Below are 26,655 nucleotides of genomic sequence, written 5' to 3'. Positions count from 1 at the left end.
ATTGTTATATGTGTTATTAGGGCTGTGATTTGTATAAAGTGATAAAGTTCAACAAAAATATTTTTTTAAAAACAGAGCATAGGTATGTTTAAATGTAAGGAAATGGGGGATTCCAATTCAAAAAGAGCACCAAGAAAAGAAACTCAACCTGAAAGTCACCCACTGGGGAGAAAATGTTTACACCTTCATGTGAGCCATAGCCACAAAGAGAGGACTCTTGAAACTGCTGAACTGCCAGGTAGGCACACCGAGACGCATTAATTCCCTGCTGTGTAAAATACAATTTGTGGAGTTCAGAAATAATGGGGTGATTCTCTAGCCACGTTGCGCACGGCGCATGTCCCACTATGTCGGGAGAATAGCAGCAGAGTCCCGAAACAGAATTTACACTGGGCACCGAACAGAGCCTCGTTGGGTGCGAACCTGATTAGCATATTTAAAGCCGGATTCTCCTGGTTCCCAGTGTAGCCATCTCAGATGGCCACCTGCAAAGGACCATGGGTATTATGGCCAACCCAGGACTCAGACCCACTCAGAGCTTGTGTGTGTATTTGCAACCCAGATAGCTAGACGCGATCAAAACCCCCGCTCGTTTGCATTCTAACGGCCCATTTCCCCAGAACAAAAGGACTGTACTCAGGTAACCAATAACAGATGCAGACTAACCGGCGCCACTCCCTTTATTCAGGGAGCCCAAACAGCCAAGATCTATGACCGCTAAGGACACGCCCAGCCATCAAGGCATGCGCCCCTTTATTGGCCAAAATCGAAGGCAGTGATCGAAGCCTGTCGAATTATTGGGTCCAAAGGACCGCCCCAAAGAGTGCGAAATCCCAGAGGGATAGAAAGAGACACAGCCATGTGTTCGGTCTCTCTTGGCCCCGGCCTACGCCTAAAACCAAGTGTAGCATTACGACCAGAAGACAAGTTCAAGACCAACGATCGCTACCAGACGGATGAGCCCAGCAGAAACATAGCCACTTCTTCCACCCAGCCACGCAAGATCCAAACAAAGCCTTGTTCATCTGCAAATAGCCGGTTGCCCTGAAGTTAAGTATAGGTTATTGTAGTTGTTAGGTGTAGTTTAACTTGTAGTGTTTTATGTTGCATGTCGAAGTAATCCTTGTGTGTAAATAAACTATCTTTGAACTTGAACTGACTAACTGGTTGTTTGGCCTTTGATCGATATCCAAGAGTAAAGCCTTGTGGTGGTATCATTTGATACCTGGCGACTTTGTGTATTTGCAGGAGCAGGCCTTTGGATTTCGGCGGCAGCGGTGCGCAGGGGCCTTCTGGGAGGTGAGTAGTTAGTTTAAAAGCACTTACCTTTGCAGGAGCAGCCCTTTGGATTTCGGCGGCAGCGGTGCGCAGGGGCCTTCTTGGAGGTGAGTAGTGAATTTAAAAGCACTTACCTTTGCAGGAGCAGCCCTTTGGATTTCGGCGGCAGCGGTGCGCAGGGGCCTTCTGGGAGGTGAGTAGTTAGTTTAAAAGCACTTACCTTTACAGGAGCAGCCCTTTGGATTTCGGCGGGAACCGGAAGTTCGACCTCTGGCAAGTGCCCCCCCCCCCCCCCCAATAAATTCTGGTGGAGAGGAAACCCGAGACACTACACGTGTAGTGTCTCCCACCCGCCCTCCTCCTCTAACCTAATAATAAGACCCATTGGTGTAAGGTAAGTGCCATATTATATTATATTATTATATTATTAGCATTGTGCAGGTCAAGGATTGGAGGTGGAGGAGCAGTCTCTGTCAGCGAGGGAACCTGAGAACATCTCAGAAGGTAAGCAAGTGATTTTTACTTTTATACCTGTTTTTCAAATTGTGTGTCGGGGGGAAACTGAAGTGACATCACAGAAAAGCTGTGACCTGAGTGGCTGGTTGGGATTCTAACCTAAATTTTTTTGAGTATTTGGGATCTAATTAAACATAATAACTTAATTATAATTTAGAGGATATCTAAGCCAGAGATCGGAGAATATTATAGTTAGCTATCGCATTTCTATTAGAAATCTAGTGCTAGGAAACAGATAGTTGACAGTAACTTTGAAATTTAAAAAAAGTATTAAAAAAAAAAAGACAAATTTTAATTTTAATTAATTGACGCAATGTCAGTTAGAGGGGTGCTGTGCTCTGACTGTGAGATGTGGCAGGTCCGGGAGGCTTCCAGTGTCCCGGATGGCTTCATCTGCAGAAAGTGCACCCAACTGCAGCTCCTCACAGACCGCATGGTTCGGTTGGAGCAGCAATTGGATGCACTTAGGAGCATGCAGGTGGCGGAAAGCGTCATAGATCGCAGTTATGTAAGTGTGGTCACACCCAAGGTGCAGGCAGAGAAATGGGTGACCACCAGAAAGGGCAGGCAGTCAGTGCAGGAATCCCCTGTGGTTGTCCCCCTCTCGAACAGATATACCCCTTTGGATACTGTCGGGGGGGATAGCCTATCAGGGGAAAACAGCAGCAGCCAGAGCAGTGGCACCACGGCTGGCTCTGATGTTCAGAAGGGAGGGTCAAAGCGCAGAAGAGTAATAGTTATAGGGGACTCTATAGTCAGGGGCACAGATAGGCGCTTCTGTGGACGTGAAAGAGACTCCAGGATGGTATGTTGCCTCCCTGGTGCCAGGGTCCAGGATGTCTCCGAACGGGTAGAGGGAATCCTGAAGGGGGAGGGCAAACAGGCAGAGGTCGTTGTACATATTGGTACTAACGACATAGGCAGGAAGGGGCATGAGGTCCTGCAGCAGGAGTTCAGGGAGCTAGGCAGAAAGTTAAAAGACAGGACCTCGAGGGTTGTAATCTCGGGATTACTCCCTGTGCCACGTGCCAGTGAGGCTAGAAATAGGAAGATAGAGCAGACAAACACGTGGCTAAACAGCTGGTGTAGGAGGGAGGGTTTCTGTTATCTGGACCACTGGGAGCTCTTCCGGGGCAGGTGTGACCTGTATAAGATGGACGGGTTGCATCTAAACCGGAGAGGCATAAATATCCTGGCCGCGAGGTTTGCTAGTGTCACACGGGAGGGTTTAAACTAGTATGGCAGGGGGGTGGGCACGGGAGCAATAGGTCAGAAGGTGAGAGCATTGAGGGAGAACTAGGGAATAGGGACAGTGTGGCTCTGAGGCAGCGCAGACGGGGAGAAGTTGCTGAACACAGCGGGTCTGGTGGCCTGAAGTGCATATGTTTTAATGCAAGGAGCATTACGGGTAAGGCAGATGAACTTAGAGCTTGGATTACTACTTGGAACTATGATGTTGTTGCCATTACAGAGACCTGGTTGAGGGAAGGGCAGGATTGGCAGCTAAACGTTCCAGGATTTAGATGTTTCAGGCGGGATAGAGGGGGATGTAAAAGGGGAGGCGGAGTTGCGCTACTTGTTCAGGAGAGTATCACAGCTATACAGCGAGAGGACACCTCAGAGGGCAGTGAGGCTATATGGGTAGAGATCAGGAATAAGAAGGGTGCAGTCACAATGTTGGGGGTATACTACAGGCCTCCCAACAGCCAGCGGGAGATAGAGGAGCAGATAGGTAGACAGATTTTGGAAAAGAGTAAAAACAACAGGGTTGTGGTGATGGGAGACTTCAACTTCCCCAATATTGACTGGGACTCACTTAGTGCCAGGGGCTTAGACGGGGCAGAGTTTGTAAGGAGCATCCAGGAGGGCTTCTTAAAACAATATGTAAACAGTCCAACTAGGGAAGGGGCGGTACTGGACCTGGTATTGGGGAATGAGCCCGGCCAGGTGGTAGATGTTTCAGTAGGGGAGCATTTCGGTAACAGTGACCACAATTCAGTAAGTTTTAAAGTACTGGTGGACAAGGATAAGAGTGGTCCGAGGATGAATGTGCTAAATTGGGGGAAGGCTAATTATAACAATATTAGGCGGGAACTGAAGAACATAGATTGGGGGCGGATGTTTGAGGGCAAATCAACATCTGACATGTGGGAGGCTTTCAAGTGTCAGTTGAAAGGAATACAGGACAGGCATGTTCCTGTGAGGAAGAAAGATAAATACGGCAATTTTCGGGAACCTTGGATGACGAGTGATATTGTAGGCCTCGTCAAAAAGAAAAAGGAGGCATTTGTCAGGGCTAAAAGGCTGGGAACAGACGAAGCCTGTGTGGCATATAAGGAAAGTAGGAAGGAACTTAAGCAAGGAGTCAGGAGGGCTAGAAGGGGTCATGAAAAGGCATTGGCAAATAGGGTTAAGGAAAATCCCAAGGCTTTTTACACTTACATAAAAAGTAAGAGGGTAGCCAGGGAAAGGGTTGGCCCACTGAAGGATAGGCAAGGGAATCTATGTGTGGAGCCAGAGGAAATGGGCGAGGTACTAAATAAATACTTTGCATCAGTATTCACCAAAGAGAAGGAATTGGTAGATGTTGAGTCTGGAGAAGGGGGTGTAGATAGCCTGGGTCACATTGTGATCCAAAAAGACGAGGTGTTGGGTGTCTTAAAAAATATTAAGGTAGATAAGTCCCCAGGGCCGGATGGGATCTACCCCAGAATACTGAAGGAGGCTGGAGAGGAAATTGCTGAGGCCTTGACAGAAATCTTTGGATCCTCGCTGTCTTCAGGGGATGTCCCGGAGGACTGGAGAATAGCCAATGTTGTTCCTCTGTTTAAGAAGGGTGGCAGGGATAATCCCGGGAACTACAGGCCGGTGAGCCTTACTTCAGTGGTAGGGAAATTACTGGAGAGAATTCTTCGAGACAGGATCTACTCCCATTTGGAAGCAAATGGACGTATTAGTGAGAGGCAGCACGGTTTTGTGAAGGGGAGGTCGTGTCTCACTAACTTGATAGAGTTTTTCGAGGAGGTCACTAAGATGATTGATGCAGGTAGGGCAGTAGATGTTGTCTATATGGACTTCAGTAAGGCCTTTGACAAGGTCCCTCATGGTAGACTAGTACAAAAGGTGAAGTCACACGGGATCAGGGGTGAACTGGCAAGGTGGATACAGAACTGGCTAGGCCATAGAAGGCAGAGGGTAGCAATGGAGGGATGCTTTTCTAATTGGAGGGCTGTGACCAGTGGTGTTCCACAGGGATCAGTGCTGGGACCTTTGCTCTTTGTAGTATATATAAATGATTTGGAGGAAAATGTAACTGGTCTGATTAGTAAGTTTGCAGACGACACAAAGGTTGGTGGAATTGCGGATAGCGATGAGGACTGTCTGAGGATACAGCAGGATTTAGATTGTCTGGAGACTTGGGCGGAGAGATGGCAGATGGAGTTTAACCTGGACAAATGTGAGGTAATGCATTTTGGAAGGGCTAATGCAGGTAGGGAATATACAGTGAATGGTAGAACCCTCAAGAGTATTGAAAGTCAAAGAGATCTAGGAGTACAGGTCCACAGATCACTGAAAGGGGCTACACAGGTGGAGAAGGTAGTCAAGAAGGCATACGGCATGCTTGCCTTCATTGGCCGGGGCATTGAGTATAAGAATTGGCAAGTCATGTTGCAGCTGTATAGAACCTTAGTTAGGCCACACTTGGAGTATAGTGTTCAATTCTGGTCGCCACACTACCAGAAGGATGTGGAGGCTTTAGAGAGGGTGCAGAAGAGATTTACCAGAATGTTGCCTGGTATGGAGGGCATAAGCTATGAGGAGCGATTGAATAAACTCGGTTTGTTCTCACTGGAACGAAGGAGGTTGAGGGGCGACCTGATAGAGGTATACAAAATTATGAGGGGCATAGACAGAGTGGATAGTCAGAGGCTTTTCCCCAGGGTAGAGGGGTCAATTACTAGGGGGCATAGGTTTAAGGTGAGAGGGGCAAAGTTTAGAGTAGATGTACGAGGCAAGTTTTTTACGCAGAGGGTAGTGGGTGCCTGGAACTCACTACCGGAGGAGGTAGTGGAGGCAGGGACGATAGGGACATTTAAGGGGCATCTTGACAAATATATGAATAGGATGGGAATAGAAGGATACGGACCCAGGAAGTGTAGAAGATTGTAGTTTAGTCGGGCAGTATGGTCGGCACGGGCTTGGAGGGCCGAAGGGCCTGTTCCTGTGCTGTACATTTCTTTGTTCTTTGTTCTTTGTTGACTCTGAAAAGCAATATTGTCATTAATAACTGCCATATCTAGTTAATTTGGCAACATTATTGGTGCCGATTGGTGGGATAGTATTCCACTCATTAAAAAGAGCAACACCGGTATTCTGCCTCCTCTCCCCAAAAGCCGGCGCAGTGTGAAGCCAAAGGGAATCACTACAGATCTCCACCACCTGAGACCAGATGTGATGGCCACACGGGGAGGGGGGGTGGGGGGGGTCTGAGGACATTGTGGGACTTGTGGGAGGAAACCGGAGCACCCGGAGGAAACCCACGCAGACACTGGGAGAACGTGCAGACTCCGCACAGACAGTGACCCAAACCGGGAATCGTACCTGGGACCTTGGCGATGTGAAGCAACAGTGCTAACCACTGTATTCATAACTGCATCAGGCAAAGCTGATCAAAGCATGCACAAAGAATAGTTAATCAACAGTTTGTCGATTTTTGAATCTTTACAAATGGCAAGAGGGTCCTGAGAATCCCTACTTTGGAGAAAAGGAAATAAGAGCATTGACTGATCAACCGAGGATCAATCAACAGGAAACACACTTGGGATTTGTGGAATTCAAGGCCACTGGAAGAAAAATCCCGGAAAACTTTAAAAAAACCTCTTCCTTGCAGTGGCACTTTTGCTGCAAGCAATGCTGACTGCGAGTGGGGATTCAGTGCAATGAACAATATCATTACAGTGAAATGGACCGCACTCATCACTCATCATGCAGTGGACTTGCTATTCATTTATACTCCGTGTAATCCGATGCCATGTGTGAAATTGTGCCTTGGAAAGTGCTGACGTGCAGTACATTCATCTCAAGTCGTAGTACGACAAGAACACGGAGAGCAGCGAGACCAGCAGTAAGGGCCATATATGTTTCTATAAGGTTAGTTCAGGATTTTATTCCAATATTAAAGTCGTATCTAAGAGGGATACATTCCTATTAAAGTTTTATTTAAGAGGGATACATGATATTAAGTGTCCAGGAGTGGAGGTGGGAAGGCATGGTCCCATGCAACATTACCTTAAACAAATTTAACTTACCTTCACCCCTAGCCCTATGCTTGATTGAGTGTGCTTTCAATCTGTTCTGGCACCTTCAATGATTTGTGCACATACACCCAGGTCCTTCCACTCGTGTACCCTCTTTAAAATTGTACCCTTTGTTTTATGTTGTCTCTCCCTGTTCTTCCGCTGACAATGAATCACATCACACTTTTCTACATTCAATTTTATCTGCCACTTGTCTGCACATTCCACTAACCTGTCTATGTCCCTTTGAAGTTCTGCACTATCCAGCTCACCCTTCACAATATTTCCAAGCCTCACATCATCTGCAATTTTGAAATGGTTAATCTAATCCGAAAGGATGACCCGTTTACCAACTTCAGTGAACCTAATCAAAGACATTCCATTGCAAATCGATTCACAAGTTTTCTTCACTTGCCTTTAATTATTTGGGGACAAGTGTTAAGAAAACTAAGGGGACAAATGAATAAGATCTAATACAGAATTATAATATAACTTGTGTATAATTATGACATGCATTGTCACATAAAGGGAGTGGGACAAACAGTCAATAAATGTCCGTTTGGAGTGATAACTTGGATTTGTGAAGGCCTAAGATATTGAGCTCAGAGTGGTAACACGTTTCGCACCCCAACCAAAGCATCTTGTGTAGTTGTAAGTGTATAGTTGTTCTATTACATAATGATTCCTTAATACACCTACCTCGCCTGACTAAAAATACAGGAACCCCCCTTGATTTGAGTAAACCATGAAATCATCCCACTAAAGAGAGTGCTGCTCGATTTTAAAATTATTAAAACATTTTTTTAAAAGTAAAGCAATAAGCTGGAAATAATATGAAGTCAAAGTTCAAATAAACAGAACAGACTGAAGATGCGGAGCAGGAGTAATTTTTAAAGCTTATTCAAAATATTAATATTTCCTGAATAAAAGCAGACAGTGCTGATACATTCAGCAGGCCTGGTAGCAGAAGTGGAGAGAGACACACAGTTAATGGACGTTCCACCAAAACACTGGGCGTAGGCCCAGGCGGGTGGGAGTGGCCAGGGGCATGGACACCGCATCCCCACCCTCCGCCTGCACCCCCTCCGCCTGCACCCCTTCCGTGATACATACCCCCTGCACTACAGGGTGCGGGCCCTGGGTTGGCAGTAACACCGGATCTGGTCCATGGGATAGAGGATGATGACAACCCGCTCTGCGATGAGCTCTGGTACTCCGCATTGTTTGACAACGTCTGACTCCTGCCCACGGTAGCACCATCGCCCCCCAATGCCTTCACCGCAGATGCCACCCATGCGGTGTTGGCCTGGATTGCACGCACGGTCGGCACCACCTCCTGCTATTGGACGCGGTTGGACTCCACCAACTGCACCTGCAGGTACTGACAATCCCTCCTGTAGTCCCTGGCTCTGTGATCGCATCTTCACAATCCATGGGACTGTCCGTTCCTGAAGCCCAAAACCAGTCTGGATGACAGCTAGTTCCTGAGGTCACCTCGGAAGTTCCTACCTCCACCTGCTGTACTGGATCAGCTGTGGTGCGCACTAGATAGTGTCCCAGGAGACTCTTCACTAAAGTGCCCAACTGAGGTGAGTGTCTCTGGGATGGTGGAGGGTGTTTATGTGTTGGGTGTTCTGGATCACAAACCGGTCACCAACACTTGAAGTGGTGCAACCCTATTTTATTATAAGGTTAACTATATTAACATACTTGAACTGTGGGTAAATGCAATACCAGCTTTAACTGTTGACCCTTGCCTAGTCCTAACCAGGTGATGCACTCAGCACATGGTGAATGTCTGTGTTGAAGGCTGTGAGCTCTGTGCTCCGAGCTGGCTGCTACTAGAACGAGTGGGAACTCTCCTGTCCCCTATCTTTATAGTGCGTGTGCTCTCACTGGTGATTGGCTGCGGTGTTGTGTATGCTGATTGGTCCCACTGCATGTCCATCAGTGTGTGTGTGTGTCTGCACCATAATATACTGGTGTATATTATGACAACCCCCCTTTTATATAAAGAACATGTGCCTGCGTGACAATAAATATTGTGTAGTGAACGTACCTGACTATGTGTGTGCGTGTTATTTACATGACTATGTACATGAGGCTAATCTATTTACACGGGAAGGTGCCTGGTGCAGAGAAATAGGGTGGCACACCAACAACAAAATGAACATTATATACAAACTACTGGAATGCTGAAACAGGATAACAGAACAAATCAAAGAATCCAACATTGTGAAACTCATAAGTCAAGTCTCTGAGGTGGGCGACGAATTCTGGTTGACCGCCTCAAGGGTGGGTCAGGAGCCACCGGCTGAGGAACGGGCTGGGCCACGGCAGAGTGAGGAGGATGCAGAGTATTCGGAATCTCCACATAGTCCAGGTTGGGGACAACAGGAGGGCGTGGCACCGGTGGAGGATCACGTAGCGAGCGTGGAACGAGACGAAGTGCACGGCGATTGCGGCGGCGAATGGAACCATCTGGCAGACGAACCAGGAATGAGCGGGGAGCCACCTGCCGAAGAACCACAGCAGTTGCAGACCAGCCACCCTCCAGAAGATGGATGCGGACGTTGTCATCCGGCGCTAGAGCAGGGAGATCAGTCATCCGAGCGTCATGCGCCGCCTTGTGTTGTGCACGAGACTGTTGCATCTGCTGAAGGTCCAGAACGTGGTCGAGGTCTGGGACATGAATGGACGGCACCGTGGTCCTGAGGGTGCGACCCATGAGCAGCTGGGCTGGCGACAGGCCCGTGGAGAGTGGGGCCGAACGATAGGCCAGCAAGGCGAGGTAGAAGTCAGATCCTGCATCGGCAGCCTTGCAGAGGAACCGTTTGACGATGTGGACGCCCTTTTCCGCTTTGCCATTGGATTGGGGGTGCAGAGGACTGGATGTCACATGCACAAAGTTGTACCTCCTGGCAAAGTTGGACCATTCCTGGCTCGCGAAGCAGGGGCCATTGTCCGACATCACAGTGAGTGGGATGCCGTGACGAGCAAAGGTCTCCTTGCAGGCACGGATGACCGCCGATGATGTGATGTCGTGCAGGCGTACGACCTCCGGGTAGTTCGAAAAATAGTCTACAATCAGAACATAGTCCCTGCCAAGCGCATGGAACAGGTCAATGCCTAACTTAGACCAAGGGGACGTGAGCAACTCGTGGGGCTGTAGGATCTCACGTGGTTGGGCCGGCTGGAACTGCTGACAGGTGAAGCAGTTGAGCACTGTGTTGGCGATGTCCTCATTGATGCTGGGCCAGTACACAGCCTCTCGGGCCCTCCGTCGGCACTTCTCCACGCCAAGATGGCCCTCGTGTAGCTGTTCCAAAATGAGCTGGCGCATGTTGTGCGGGATCACGATGCGGTCCAGCTTCAGGAGGACACCATCGACTACTGCCAGATCGTCTCTGATATTGTAGAACTGCGGGCATTGGCCCTTGAGCCACCCGTCCGTCATGTGGCGCATGACATGCTGTAGTAGGGGGTCAGCCGCAGTCTCGCGGCGAATGTGGATAAGGCGTTCATCCGTGGCCGGCAGATTGGAGGCCGTGAAGGCCACATGGGCGTCAACCTGGCAGACAAACCCCTCTGGATCACACGGGGTGTTGACGGCCCTGGACAGAGCGTCGGCTATGATCAGGTCCTTGCCCGGGGTGTATAGGAGCTGGAAATCGTACCGGCAGAGTTTAATCAGAATGCGCTGGAGGCCAGGGGTCACATCATTCAGGTCTTTTTGTATAATGTTGACCAGCGGGTGATGGTCGGTCTCGACAGTGAATTGGGGGAGGCCGTACACGTAATCATGAAATTTGTCGACCCCAGTCAACAGGCCCAGGCACTCCTTTTCGATCTGCGCGTAGCGCTGTTCCGTGTGGGTTATGGCACGTGACGCATATGCAATGGGGGCCCATGATGAGACCTCATCGCGTTGCAGGAGCACTGCCCCAATGCCGGATTGGCTGGCATCCGTTGAAATTTTTGTTTCCTTTGTGGGATCAAAAAATGCCAATACCGGGGCCGTGGTAAGCTTGGTCTTAAGCTCCTCCCATTCGCGCTCGTGGGTGGGAAGCCATTGGAAGTCTGTCGTCTTCCTGACCAGGTTCCGGAGAGCTGTGGTATGGGAGGCGAGGTTGGGGATGAACTTCCCCCGGAAGTTGACCATGCCCAAAAATCGGATGACCGCCTTCTTATCCGCTGGCTTCTGCATGACCGTGATGGCTGCCACCTTGTCCGCATCCGGCCGCACACCCAACCGGGAGATGTGGTCCCTTAGGAACTTGAGTTCCGTCTGGCCGAAGGAACATTTGGCTCTGTTGAGGCGAAGGCCTTGGTCCCGTATTCGTTTGAAAACACGCTGGAGACGACTGATATGCTCATTTGGTGGACCAAATGATGATGTCGTCAACATAGATGCGCACACCCTCAATGTCCTCCATCATTTGCTCCATGATCCAGTGGAATACTTCTGATGCCGATATAATCCCAAACGGCATCCTGTTGTAGCAGTATATGCCAAACGGGGTATTAAAGGTACACAGCTTTCTGCTGGACCTGTCTAGTTGAATTTGCCAGAATCCTTTCGAGGCGTCATGTTTGGTGAAGATGTTGGCCCGAGCCATCTCGCACGCGATCTCCTCGCGCTTGGGGATAGGGTAATGCTCCCTCATTATGTTGCGATTCAGATCCTTTGGGTCAATGCAGATCCAGACCTCGCCGGAAGGCTTCTTTACGCACACCATGGAACTGACCCAGTCGGTTGGTTCCGTCACTCTGGAGAGCACTCCTTGGTCCTGGAGGTCCTGTAGCTGCTTCTTGAGGCAGTCCTTGAGGGGTGCTGGGACTCTGCGAGGTGCATGAACCACAGGGGTAGCGTCTTGTTTGAGCAGGATTTTGTAAGTGTATGGAAGCGTGCCCATGCCTTCGAAAACATTGCGGTGCTGCTCGATGATGGCATTGAGTTGCGCCCTGAAGTCCGCATCCTGGAAGGCAGACGTGTCCTCTGGAGAGAGAGAGAGTGTACTCATTGAACGAGGTTTAGGAGTTTGCACGCCTGTGCGCCTAGCAGAGAGTCCTTCGAGGAGCCCACAATTTCGAAGGGAAGGATGGCTTTTTGCGAGTTGTGCGTCACTTCGAGTTGGCATGAACTGGTAGCAGGAATGACGTTACCATTGTAGTCCACTAGTTGGCAGGTCGACGGAAGAATGGTTGGTTTAACCCCAATGGTCTGAAAGGCTGACCACGGTAGGAGATTAGCGGAAGCACCACTGTCCAGGCGGAATCGTACCTGGGATCGGTTGACCGTCAGGGTGGCACACCACTCGTCGTCTGGATCAATGCTGTGCACCAACAGCGGCTGGTGGTTTTGATTCGGGGACAGCCTGTTCTTTGTTATAACAGCGACTCGAAAAGGCTCCCTCGGGTCCTCGGTGTCACTGGTCTGCGGGAAGTCGGAATCGGACTCGGTTTGGGCGTAGGTAACTGCTTGTTGCCGGATTCTTCGGAGGTTTATTTCATTTCCTGGTTCAATTTGAGGCATTGTGCTGTCATTCCAGGTGAAGGAAGGTTGTTTTACAGCTTTAAAAGATTTTTTAGTTGATTTGGGACGTTTCCCCTTTAAATGGGCGTGGTCCGGGGCCTCTGACGTCATGACGCGTGTGACGTAGCATGTAGGAGACGTTTGCACATGCGCAGATCGCGGTTCCTTTACTGATGGCCATTTTCGTGTTTGCGCATGCGTGGCGTCGCGCAACTGTGCAAGTGCAGTCCCTTTAGAAAGATGGCCGCTGACCAAAATTGTTCTCTGCTGTGGGATTTCGGCCTCGAGGTGAGTACTGGTGCTTCTCTTACCTTTCCTTGCTGGTTGGAGTGTGTTTTCCTCACAGTATTTGCCGAATTTGTCCAGGACTGCCTGCAAGTCGCTCCTGTTTTGCCCCTTGGAGAACTTGAATTTTTAAAAGATTTCTTCTGCTCTGGCACCGGCGATGGTGAGGAGAAGCTCTCTTTTTTCAGGATCGGCCAGGTCTTCTAGTTCGGCTGCCAGCAGGAAGATTTCAAACTTTTGCCGGAATGCCCGCCAGTTTTCGCGGAGATCGCCGTGGCACTGGAGCTGCTGCGGAACCCGGATCATGAACACCTTGCCTGGGTATCATTGATGGTTGTCACTGTACGCTGAGGTATGGCTATCTGGACTGAACCAGTTCACTCCTGGTATCATTATGTGTTGGGTGTTCTGGATCACAAACAAGTCACCAACACTGGAAGTGGTGCAACTCTATTTTATTATAAGGTTAACTATATTAACATACTTGAACTGTGGGTAAATGCAATACCAGCTTTAACTGTTGACCCTTGCCTAGTCCTAACCAGGTGATGCAGTCAGCACCTGGTGAATGTCTGTGTTGCAGGCTGTGAGCTCTGTGCTCCGAGCTGGCTGCGACTAGAATGAGTGGGAACTCTCCCGTTCCCTGTCTTTATAGTGCGTGTGCTCTCACTGGTGATTGGCTGCGGTGTTGTATATGCTGATTGGTCCCACTGCATGTCCATCAGTGTGTGTGTGTATGTCTGCACCATAATATACTGGTGTATATTATGACAGGTGTTGGAGACAGATGTGATGGGAAATCAGTGTCACCCTCAGACTCGAACTTCAAGGTGTCCTTCGTATCGGGTTGAGGGCTGCTGTCTGAGCTGCTCTCCTTGTCATTGTTCAGCCCCTGGGGGGGGGTTTGGTGAGGGTGGTGTAGGGATGCACGTGGGGGGAGGATGTTGGGGACGTTGACACGTGTGACGGGGAACCGCAATTCAGCAGGGTCTCACTTCCTCGCCCGTGGCCGAACTCCACCCCGGTGACCTCCCTTTCCTCCGGGCCGTGTCCAGGGCCCTCTGCTCTGTCACGATCAGGGGCCGCAGGTCCGGCGATTATGGGCGGCCTTCTCCTGGGGGCAAACGGAAAACGACAGTGTCAGGCAGCACAACACATGCAGCCCAGGGGGTGAGTAGCTGGTGGCCTAAGTGATCAGGGCACCCACACATGGCGACTGGTGCCATGTGGTGCAGGATGGGGGTTCTGCCGCCCTCCTGGTTGGAGAGGGGGAATTCCGGTTATGGGTGTTTGCGACACTGGTTGGTGCCGGGGCACAGTGTTGTCTACTCACCCTGGCCGCCCAGAGGGGTTTGTGCAGTTTTTGCCGGCACTGCCGGCTGGTGTTGCCCACGGCGCTGACCGCCTCTGCCACCTCCGCCTAGGCACGGCGAATGGTGGCTGGCAGCCTCCTTCCCGGGCCGGTGTACAGGGTCATCCACTGCGTCCAAGGGGGTCTCCAGCTTGGTGTCGGTGAAGCTGCTCTCCTTGCTGCCATTTTGTTGGCTGGGAAGGGTGTGTGTGGAGAGTGAAGTGTGTACATGCGGCTGCAGCTTGTCAGCCTCCTGAGTGCCATACGCGAATCCGGCGAATGCTGAACCATTTCTTATTGTAATCAATTGTGTTCCACGTGGCGCTGGTGCTAGCCCCTCAACAGCAAGTAGCAGAATCGGTCCACGTGTGGCACCAGTTTTGCAGCCGTGGAACTCCACGAGTCCTGCGCCTGCATCAACACTTAGTCTCAGAAATGGACAATCCAGCCCAATGGCTCCAGAATAAACTGGTTGTATCGGTTCTTTTCCAACCAGGGCACCACCAGAGGGAGCTCTAGCATAACCCGATAACATTTACAAACCTAGACATGAATTTGAAGCTGAGAGATTTTGAGCAACCAGAATCCCTGATGGTACTGCCAGATAAATTAGTAGCTTAGCATTAAAGGCTGTGAAGATCCCAGTTTGATCCGGGCTTGGCGATGTTTGTTGATCGAGGGACCGTGAGGTTTTATGAAGGGGAAAATTGGTCATTGTCCCGATTCCAGCTTTCTCTTAATGAAGTGTATGTATACGGATGCTGGATAGAGGGAGGGCCAAGTTCAGCATTGGTGCCTTACGCCATTGAATAATCTGTCACAACTCACTGTCTAGTTAACATATGAAACGTGGCAATTTTGCTAAGATGCCAATAGGTGATGTAGGCCAGTTAAATACTATGGTTAAAGCAAGGAAAAAAGGCATTCAGAAAAAAAATGAAATTTGGAGCCTCATACGCCCTAGCTATTTTCTTTTCTTTATTATATTTACAGCTTTCAAGGCGGAAATGGGATGTCAATGTCATAGTACAGTGTTGTCAGGACTTAACGCATAAGCAAAATACTGCAGACGCAGGAAATCTGAAATATAACAGAAAATACTGTAAATACTCAGCATGTCTGGCAGCGTCTGGGGGGGGGGAAGAGAGACAAAGTTAACGTTTCAGGTCTGTGATGAAAGCTAACTTTTTCCACAGATGCTGTTAGACCTGCTGTGTATTCCCAACATTTCCATCAGTTTGTTGTGACCGGACAGATGCACTGGCAGGAAATCTGCAGTTAGCGGAATAACACCATGTGCATTTTTGGAAATTCTGGAAATATGTAAAGCAAGCGAAGCGTCAGGTACTAATCAAAGACTTGCACAGAATTTTGGCAGCACGGTGGGACAGTGGTTAGCTCACAGTTCCAGAGACCCAGGTTCAATTCTGGCCTCGGGTGACTGTCTGTGTGTGGTTTTCACTTTCTCCCCGTGTCTGCGTGGGTTTCCTCTGGTTTCCTCCACAGTCCAAAGATGTGCGGGTTAGGTGGATTGGCCATTCTAAATTGCCCCTTAGAGTCTAAAAGGTTAGTTTGGCTTACGGGGATGGTGTGGGCTTAAGTAGGGTGCTCTTTCCAAGGGCCGAAGCAGACCCGATGGGCCGAATGGCCTCCTTCTGCATTGTAGATTCTATGAATTACACGCAAGTGGGTCCTTTGACTCCTTCGTGCTCCACTGGAGCCACCGCCCTTCTTTATTTATCTAATTCTATCAGCACAGCCCTCTAGTCCCCTCTCATTTTCTACTTATCTTCCCTTAAATGCATATCTGTACAGTTCACCTCAACCACCACCTGTGATAGTGAATTCTACATTCTCGCCATTCCCTTGATAAGAAAACTTTTTGTCCTGAACTTCCTATTTAATTTCTTGGTGACCATCTTATATCGACAGCCTCCTCGTGTTGCTCTTGCCTACAATTGGAAACACGCTGCATGTCTTCTGTATGAAACTTTCTATATTCTTAAAGATTTATGTTAGGTCACCAGATTGCTTTTTCTTTTCAGAGGAATATAGAACCAGTCTGCTCCTAATTTGCTGATAGGTATAACTTAAGAGTTGAATTTTCATATTTGTAATTCTTTGTTGCATCATCTCCAATGCTTTTATAATGCAAACCACAACTGTACACCAAGTGTAGCCTAACTGTACACCAAGTGTAGCCTAACTGTACACCAAGTGTAGCCTAACAAAGGTTCAATACAAGTTTAACATAACTTCTCTCACCGTGTTTGCATGTTTCGCCCCCCACATCCCAAAGATGTGCAAGGTAGGTGGATTGGCCACGCTAGATTTCCCCTGAATTGGAAAAAATGAATTGGGTATTCTAAATTTTTTTAAAAAGTTGAACATAATCCCTATTTTTACACTTTCTTTTTTTCTCTTCATAAAGGCACGCAGTGTTGTGCGTATGCAGCCCACTCCCAGTCCACACATGTGCAAAACCCCCTGAGACTAGTTGGGATTGGTGTACCCAGCCTTCGCCCAACTTTAAAGTTCAGATTTCATAACAGCCTCATTTTCTTACTTTTGCTGAATAGCCACACTTTACCCCCACACTTTGTTTTTCTGTCTAAGACCACTAACTATCCATTTGCCACTTGTCCCCTGACTCTTCATACTCTGACTTGCATTTTTGTCTATAATGTGGCACCTTATTGAAGGACTTTTGGAAATCTTGATAAATTGCATCACCCTTGTCTGCTCTTTCTCGTTCCTCTTGCGACAATTCAATTAGGTTCATCAACCAAAAATTTCCCTTTTGAGATCCATGCTGATTAATCATCATTATATTTTGTTGTTTCTGTATTTTATTTCCTCTTTGAAAGGATTCCATAATTTTTCCTACCACTGTTATTAAGCTGATTATTTTTCATTTCCTTGGCTACGTTTGATGCCCTTAATGTAGGTATAAATTTCTTCTTTTCACTCCACTTGTTTGTTGATCAGCTATTGGAAGCCAGTTGTACGGGAGTTGTTTGTTTTCTATACATGTTGGACCACACTAAAAGTCGGGATTGCTTTGTTGTCACGAGTTGAGAGAATGCAATCCTTCCATTCCAAAGTAATGTTGATGGCAGTAGTGCTGAGCACCTACCATTAACACTTGAGTAATGATATCAGAAATATCTAATGCTGCACAACACATTGCCCACCATGGGTGAGATCCTCTGGCCCGCCATTGGTGGGATCGTCTGGTCCCGCCGCTGTCAATGGGATTCTCCAGTGAATCCACTCCATGCTGCCGGGAATCCTGTGGCGGGGGTGTGCCGTTGGTGGGACCCGAAGATCACACCGGCATGAACAGACATAAAAATCGTGCCCCATGATTTCATTCCCCTATCAATACACCGGTGGTAGATATGAAATGTGGTTGGTAAGTATAAAATATGTGGCCAGGTGCATCAATATTCACCAGATAAAACTGGCTCACGCTGTTACAGGCACTGTCCCATACCCCATACTAGTCAAGGGCTTCTGTTTGTATTTTCTAATAATATCAGGCAGTTAAAGGTGAGTTAATATCAAAACAGAACTTAGGAACCAAATTTTGACGATGGTACATGCTGAAATACTCATTTCTCCTTCAGAGGATGATCGGCCTAGTGTGTCGTTCGAACATCTGTACCATCAGGATAGAAATTGCATTGGTGATAACAGCAGATGAATACTTTTTTAAATAAAAATTTAGAGTACCCAATTATTATTTTTTTCCAATTAAGGGAAGATTTAACGGGGCCAATCCACCTAACCTGCACACCTTTGGGTTGTGGGGGTGAAACCCACGCAGACACTGGGAGAATGTGCAAACTCCACACGGACAGTGACCCAGGGCCGGGATTCGAACCCGGGTCTTCAGCGCCGTAGGTAGCATTGCTAACCACTGTGCCACATGCCGCCCCAGCAGATGAATATTTAATGCATTTGGGTGAAACTTGTTTCACTATCTGAATACTCCCATTAGCATAGTGGACAGAAGAACACATTAAATATTAGTTATTGCCAACCATAATTTCCAGTCTAATTTCCTGTCCAAAATACTCTGGTTACATTTTTTAAAAAATGAATTTGCACAAACTTACAGTTTGAGATGTGGGAGCTAAGTTTTTGTGCCCTGTGGTGAACCTGACCGTCTGTACGCTGTATTTTACTCTTATTTATGTTACGCCTCAGGAAAATTTTAAAACTCCAATCCCACTTCCAATTTTTATTTGCAAACCCTGGGAATTCTGCAAATGCAGGGACAGGAATGCTCCGATAAAGCCAGTTAGTCTATTTGCAACAAGGCATGTACATTCTCCTCAAAAGAAGCAGTGCCTGAAAGTAGTGTGAAGAAAAATAAACCTAGATGTAAGACAGCGACAAGGCATGTTCCAGAAAATTTGCTTTGAGGAAAATGAAAACTCTGTAAAACCTGTACTCCAGCAATACATTTGGTTTTATATAAGCTTGGAGACGAGCACCAAATGAACACACCGGTAAATTGACTCTTCAAAACTATCATATGTGAAAACTGCATCACCTCCAGTTAGTGCAGGAACAATCTGGGGAGAAAGTAATGACTAATTTGTTCTGACGGCCTCCAGTCTGGTCTCCACTGATCTGGCTGGGTACCACTTTAAAGTCAGTCAGTATGGACAGCCTTCAGTACTGAGGTCCAGTTGATCTGATTACTTGACACTGGAAATCCCCAAAAGCCAAATTTGCTTGTGAAGCGCAAATAAAGTGACATATGGCTTGAAATGTTGGATTGCCCATTTTAAGATGCTGAGGAGAAGGGGAAAGGAAATGGGCGTATATGTTTCGGGGTGGTACCACATAACATTTGGCACAGCAGGCTATGAGCATGATAACAGTGCAACACATAAAATGATCTGTAACAAACTACATAACTGCTCCCGTCAAATGGCACTGCAGATAGTTTGGATAAAGACAACCATTTGACAAAGTTATAGAAGCATAAATCTAATCAGTGGAACAGAAACCGAAAATCTTGGAAATGGGCAGAAGTCCATCAGCATCTCTAAAGAAAACAGAAGGTTAACTTTACAATTTTACAATAATGAAGCAAGAAAAGGCATTTCAAACCGAGTTCTGCTAAAATTGTATCCAGAAATTGAACCTACATTTTTCTCTTGAACCTCCTGTATGATATATTCACCAATTTTGGCTATTGTTTCAAATTACCAGTAGTGGTGGGTTTATTTTATTTTGCTGCATAGTACTGTGTGCTTACTTGATGTAAAACATCTTCATATTTTAAGGAGAAAGTGATTTTGTTTGATATGGAACTCCTTATATTAATGGCAAGCATGGGCTGACAATTATTTTGGAAATGTTGTAATATATTTGAACATGTGACACTAACTGCAGTATCATTAAGTTTGACTTCAGAGTACATACAAACATTCTTTAAATTCTTTCTTGGGTTGTGGACACCACTGGCAAATCTGGCACCGTTATCCATCCATCTGTGCCCTAACAAGGCGATGGACAGCCTTCTTGAACCTCTGTGGACCACGTACTACTGTTTGTAGCGGTTAGGTACAACCTTCCCAGGTCCTTCAGAACACATATAAGAGGCAACCACATGTGGACCTGAAGACACATCTGGACCAGACCAGGATAAGGCTGACTGGTTTCCTTCCCCTAAGGATTGGGCAACTCGAATCAACTGTACTTTGCCACTTATTTAATGCGGTTTTAAGGCTGTCAGTGAATTTGGCAGAATGAAAGTCTGCCTCAACCTATTGTGTTTTTTGGTCTGGGTTTTGTCCTGTTCAGATTAATGGAATGCAGCCTCCTTCATACTTTTCTGAAGGTGACTGACAGTATTAATCCAGTACTCAGTAAGTACAATGGTACAATAGCACACATCAGTTTACACTAAATTATCATTATTCCTGACAGAGATCAGAAGGATAATTGGTGTGGGAAATGCAAACATCACCGTAGTCTTCTGAGGTTAAGTTACAGCGTTGAGGAAGTGTAGAGAATACTTTATATTGGCTGAGGCACACACTGCATGTTGACATTGAATCATTTTTTCATTTGCCTCAGCCTGATGAACAATAAATGCATGCCCTTACTGAATCGAATATGTTGCAAACAATGTTTGAAGTATGTCTTTGGAGCAGTGTGTTGCTTACCTACCTATTTATGTAAGCTAATCATAGAATCCCTACAGTGCAGAAGGAGGCCTTCGACCCATCGAGTCTGCACCGACCCTCTGAAAGAGCACCTACCTAGGCCTAGGCCCAGCCCCCCCCCCCTCCCCCATCACGGTAACCCCACCTAACCTACGGGTCAAATTCAACATGGCCAACCCACCTAACCTGCACATCTTTGGACTGTGGGAGGAAACCGGAGCACCCGGAGGAAACCCACGCAGACGTGGGGAGAAAGTACAAACTCCACACAGTCATCCAAGGCCAGAATTGACCCAGGGTCCCTGGTGCTGAGGGGCAGCAGTGCTAACCGCTGTGCCACCATGCTGCCCTATATGGAGAAGTTTATATGTTGTATTTGTTACATTTTGTTCTTGATATTATTTCCAGTCACATTTGGCACCATGTTACAAATAGTTGATCCTTTATGTACTGAATAGTATGTCTGCTCAGTGTCTCAGGTTACTACGTTGGTCTCCGACTTCTCACTCTGCTCCTTTTGAAGATGTGTGATCTTGGTGACCTTTTCAAATTTAAAAATGTACATGTAATCTAATAAGGTTATGAAACAACTCCTGGCTATTGCGGCATCTGGTTTACTTTAGAATTCCTGTGAAACTAGTAACAGTTTGTTTCCAGAAGCTGTCAGCATGTGTACCCACCTATCTGACATTAAGAGAACTGCTTTGGAAGGGGGAGAAATTCTATCTTTTGTCTACATCTCTGCAGAACGTGAAGCTGAATGTGCCCAAAGGTACAAATTTTTGTGATTATTTTTCAGTCTGTTGCCTCTCTTCAAATGCATTTTTTAGCAGTATGCACTGAACAGAAAGTTATATTCTCCATCACAGTGACGAGGCCCAGTTGTTATACCACATAGTCAACACGGTATTTACCTGGAGAGCTTTTAGCCATTAACTGTTTGTGAAACTAGTAAACTACTAAAATTTGAATGATTCTGGTTATTTTTATCCCCCACATAAAAATCTGTATATACTATCAACATCCTGGGGGTTACCATTGACCAGAAACTGAACAGGAGTAGCCATATAAATACTGTGACGACAACAGCAAGTCAGCGGCTAGGAATGCTGCAGCAAGTAGCTGACCCCCGACTCCACAAACCTTGTCCACCATCCACAAGGCACAAGTCAGGAGTGTGATGGCATACTCTACCCTGCTGGATGAGTGCAGCTCCATCAATACTCAAGAAGCTTGACACCGTCAAGGACAAAGCAGCCCACTTGATTTGCACCCATCCACAAACAATCACTCTCGCCACCATCGACGCACAGTCGCAGCAGTGTGTACAATCTATAACCAATGTAGGAAGTCGCCAAGCTTCCTGAGACAGCACCTTTCAGACCCACAACCACTCCAATCTTGAAGGACAAGGGCAGCAGATACATAGGAAGTTCCCCTCCAAGAGACTCACCATCCCGACTTGGAAATATATCGTCATTCCTTTCACAGTGGCTGGGTCAAAATCCTGAAACTTCCTAACAGCACTGTGGGTGTACCTACACTGCATGGACTGCAGAGGTTCAAGAAGGCAGCTCGCCACTACCTTCTCGAGGACAATTAGGGATCGACAATAAATGCTGAAGTAGCCATTGACATCCACATCCTTTGGACGGATAAAAAGAAAATGTACTGTGGACCAACACAATAAATCTGATTTGGCTATGACTGTCTTCTTGGTCTGAGAAAATAAATGATGTGATCTCTAAAATGAGTCCAAAGAATTGTCCCTAGGAAAAGGGCTTTCAAAAGGTTAAATATTTGCTGTTATTTTCAGTCTATAACTGGCAAACTATTTCATTGTGTTACTATGATTTCAGCTTTCTTTCCCAACTCCTATTCTAACTAAACACGATGGCTCTCTGTTGCGTTTAATTCATATGTGTGCAAAATTATTACAATGCATTTAAGTGAGCTGGACCAGTAAAGTGAGTTGTATGAAATTGTTGGGATAATCTGGCTTAAATTTAGGCAAAGGGCAATGATTAATGAATGGTAAAATACCTTTCTGAGTTTGGACAGGCAGCAAATCTATTCCAGCATTACTGTCATTTTTGAGCTTGTTTGTTGCATTGTACGTTTGATCCATGCCCTGTGGACGAGCTATCACATTTAGTTTCCATTATGGATCAGGCACTGTGCCAGTCAGCCATTCCAGAACTTGCTGACCGGTATTATGTTTCCTGAAACACCACTCCCTGGTCCCACAAACAGCTGAGTACATTGGCTAACATATATTATAAAAGGGAAAAACTGGGTTCCAAATACCTGTAAACTGATGCACTAGTTAAAAGAATTAAAGTTGTGACTTCCTCTGTGGCTCAGTGAACTTACCTGGTGACTAGCTGTGCGATCCTGTGTGGGTAGCATGCGTCTTTGACTGTATTCTGGTAATTTTTCTCTCCAACATAAAAATCCTCTGTGTACATATTGTACTGTGTACACAACATAGCAGATTTGGCGATGACTTCTGCCTTACTCCGAGAAAATTGATGATATGGTCCCCCTAAATTCCAAAACATCTGTCACTAAGGAAAGTCACTTGGAAACCACACCCCTGCTTTTACAGACACCTATTGTTTATGCTGTGTTAGCAGCTTCTCAAATCTTGATATTTAATAGTTTCCAACCCCACAACATTCCATGGAACACTATATTGCCTGGAAATTCTCCACTGAGGAAAATCACTGGAGTAACCTCCTTTGCTGATTATATTTATAATCCTGTTTTTTTATTCTGAAGGTACATGCTTTTCGAGGAATACAATATTAAAAGAAGAATCTAAACTGTTTTCACTAGGCTACCAAGTGACCGGCGTCTTCATGAAAAACTGGGACTTGTTAGATGAACATGGTGCTTGCACGAGTGATCAGGACTGTGAAGATGCGTATCGAGTCTGTAAGATGCTCGACATCCCTTTTCATCAGATTTCCTATGTGAAAGAATATTGGCATGAGGTCTTCAGGTAATGTACTATTTTCAAATTTGCCTTTAAGAAACCTTTGTGTGATTAGAATTTTAAGAAACCTCTGTGCGATTAGAATTTTGAAGGTTTTTTTTTGTGTAGATTGCTTGCTAGAGTTGGGTGGTGGTGCTTTTACCTCATGATTCTAAGGAGAGCTTCAGTTCAAACCTGATCGCTCCATTGCACATAAAAGAGTCAGCATAAATTTACTAGAATGATACATGAATTGCAAGGGTTAAATTATGAGGAGGGATTATATAAACTAGGATTGTACTTAATTTTAAATCTCAAATTGATAGATTTTTACTAACTAAAGGTCTTCGGGGATATAAGTGGGGTACATGTATCGGGTCTCAGATCAGCCATAACGTCATGGAATAGCGAGCAAGCTCAGGGGGGCTAAATTGTTTACTTCTATTCCTGTATTCTCTGTATTTACAGTGCTCGCCGCTTTAGTTGCTGTCACACCACTTCTCACAGTCTCTCCAATTTACAGTATAATTCCAGAAAGGGACTGGAGAGAAAATTGTATACGGGTAAATGGCTATCTGATGCTTTGGATTGACTGTATTAATGAAAAAGAATGCTTTCAGCATTAAGTGCAACTGTTAAGGGTCAGGTACAAGGAATTGCTTTTGAATTTTAGTGTTGTAACTTCCGTGGAATGCCGATCACAATCGGATTGCTACTCTGCTTAGTTACTTACCCTGAAATATAGCTCCACCTTTCTCACCAAACCTTCGACTCAGGCCGGGTGAGAAAGGTGCAGTGCAGCAGGTTCCCAAGGCACTGTGTCGAGGGCAACTGAGTCACAGTTAAAAAATGCCCCCTTTTCTTATAGCACTAGCCAGGTAGTCAATGGGGAATGTCGGGTGGTCAGGGGTTGAGGTGTGACCAGCAGGTGGGTGGGTCGGATGGTCAGGATGTGGGGTGTAGTCAGATGGGGGTGGGAGTTTGGTCGGAGGGGTGGGGTTTTGGTAAGGGGTGGTATAGTGTGGGGATGTAGTTAATGGGGGTTATGGGTGCAGTTGGGGGGGTGAGGGTGTAGTCGAGGCAGATGGGGATGTAGCCGGTGGGGGGGGGGGGGGGGGGGTGCGGGGGTGTTGTGTAGTCGGATGTAGGATTTCAGTCTTGTGAGGGTGTGGTTATGGTGTGGGGAGGCAAGTCTGAGGGTTAGTGGGCAGTTGGGGGCTGGGGGTGTAGTTAGGGGAGTGATGGGTGTCGTCTAGGGTCTTCGGGGGCAGGGTCTGGGAAGATAGCCGGTGGCTGGGGAGAGCACTTGTTAGACGGTGGTGGCAGTCAGAGTCTGGGAAGGATAATCAGTGGTTGGGGAACATTTGGGAGGGTATGGGCCTTTTTATGGATGGGAGTCGGGGGTTGAGGTATGCAGTCATGGAGTGGCGATGGCAGTCATTTTGGGTGGGGGGGGGGAGGAGGTTTGTGGGCAGTCAAAGACTGTACGGGTCCCATTGGGGGTTGTGAGAGCTGTCTCTGGGGTTGGGGTGCAGTAGGGAGATGGGCGTGCAGTCTTGGCTTTGGCGAGGGTAGTCATTGGGAAGCGCTGTTGAAGGCCATCGAGGTGAGGGTGTAGTCAGGTGTTCCTTCGGGAGTCAGAGGTGGGTCAGTGATATAGTTAACCAGAACCTTAGAAGTGGTTTTAAATCTGGGTGACTATTACTGTCATAAATTCCCGATTTATATCGGCATTTCGGATTGTACCCATTAGAGGGTCATTGCTAAACTGAAGTTTGAACTTCCCGGGCAGTTGCCATGCAATCCTGGGGACTTCTGGGGCCAGGGATTTTCCTAGCATCTTTGGGGTATCCTCAGTACGACACTGGAGCTCGGTGTTATGGGCCTTAATGTTTTGTTTTTGGAGCATTAAATAATATGTTGTAATCACCATTCGATAAATCATTGGACCTCTTTGAAATATATAATCAAAGTTGTAGCACAGTAACAGGCTAGTTGGTGGGCCAACTAGCGTTTGTGCTTCACTCGAATCTCCTATCCTTCCTCATCCAACAATCAGCATAATCCTCTTCCCTTCTTCCTCATTGGCTTATCCAGCTTCCTCTTAAATGCATTCTTGGTATTAGTCAAAACCACTCTCACCACATTCTCATCATTCTCTGTGTAAAGATGTTACTTCTGAATTTCCTATTTAACTTCTTTGTCACTATCTTTTAATGGTTGTCTCTCGTTTTACACTTGTCCACAAGTGGAAACGTTCTCTCGGTGTCCCCTCTATTGAAACCTTTTATAATCCAGAAGACCACTTTTGGGTAACTCTCAGCCTTTACTTCTAGAGCGAGAAGAGAAGCAGCCTGTTCACCCTTTCCTGATGGGTATAACCTCACCCTTGTAAATCATCTCTACTCTCTTTCTTGACTCTCTATTTCCATTTTGGAATATGGTGACCAGAACTGTGATCTACTCAACGTCCGATACAAGCTGAGCCAAAACGTTGCTATTGTCCCTCTAGAAATAAACTCTGGTGCTTATTTGCTTTTGTTATGGGCCTTTTAGTGTTTGTGCACTTGTGCTTTTGGATCCCTTTGCTCCTTTACACAGTTTAGGTTCTTATTTTCTGAGTAATGTGAGACTACTTTTCTTGCCAAATATACCTCACACTTATTGGTGTTGAAATTCACTTGCCAATTATATACGTCCAGTTTTCAAGTTAATTAATATCTTGTAATTTGTTTCAGTCTTCCTCAGTGTTGAGTGTCTTTCCCCTCCATTTGGTGTCACTGGCAAATGTAAAAATTGTGTTTTTAGCTCCAAGTCTAACTCGTTGATGTAAATTGTGAACAACAATAGCCTCAGTGCTGATCCTTGTGGGACTTCACTTTCTCATCACCTTCTCATGTTACAAAAGAGACGAGCTGAGAAAATTCTGTTGCAGTGTAGTATGACATAATCAAAGGTGGTCATGCATTTCAGAAGGTGCTTCAAAACTCCAAATAATCTACGTATTTAAATTTTAAGATGATGCTATGGTGTATGGTTTCATGTTAGGAAGGCACATTGCCCGAACACGAATTAATTAAAATGCATTGTTTTGTCTGTTCTTTTCTAGTAATTTGGTAAAGGAGTATGAAATGGGAAGGACTCCAAACCCTGACATCATGTGCAATAAAAATATTAAATTTAAATATCTGTTGCAGTTTGCTGTGGAAATGCTGGGTAAGTGCTTA

General features: G+C 46.6%; 2 protein-coding genes across 2 annotated transcripts in view; one reads left to right on the top strand and one right to left on the bottom strand.

Annotated features, from left to right (window-relative positions):
* The window catches only part of srr (serine racemase), an 87,208-nt gene that overhangs the window by 35,298 nt on the left and 25,255 nt on the right, over positions 1-26,655 (bottom strand). The gene's annotated exons all lie outside the window — the stretch shown is intronic.
* The window catches only part of LOC140388012 (mitochondrial tRNA-specific 2-thiouridylase 1-like), a 59,955-nt gene that overhangs the window by 16,684 nt on the left and 16,616 nt on the right, over positions 1-26,655 (top strand). The window contains 2 exon segments of the mRNA XM_072471484.1: positions 23,290-23,455; positions 26,538-26,644. Of these exon segments, the coding sequence (XP_072327585.1) occupies positions 23,290-23,455; positions 26,538-26,644 (273 nt within the window).

Source organism: Scyliorhinus torazame, chromosome 13 (assembly GCF_047496885.1).
Source record: "Scyliorhinus torazame isolate Kashiwa2021f chromosome 13, sScyTor2.1, whole genome shotgun sequence".
NCBI classification, from domain to species: Eukaryota; Metazoa; Chordata; class Chondrichthyes; order Carcharhiniformes; family Scyliorhinidae; genus Scyliorhinus; species Scyliorhinus torazame.
Note: the sequence above shows the minus strand (reverse complement) of the source record. Positions and strands in the feature narration are given on the sequence as shown.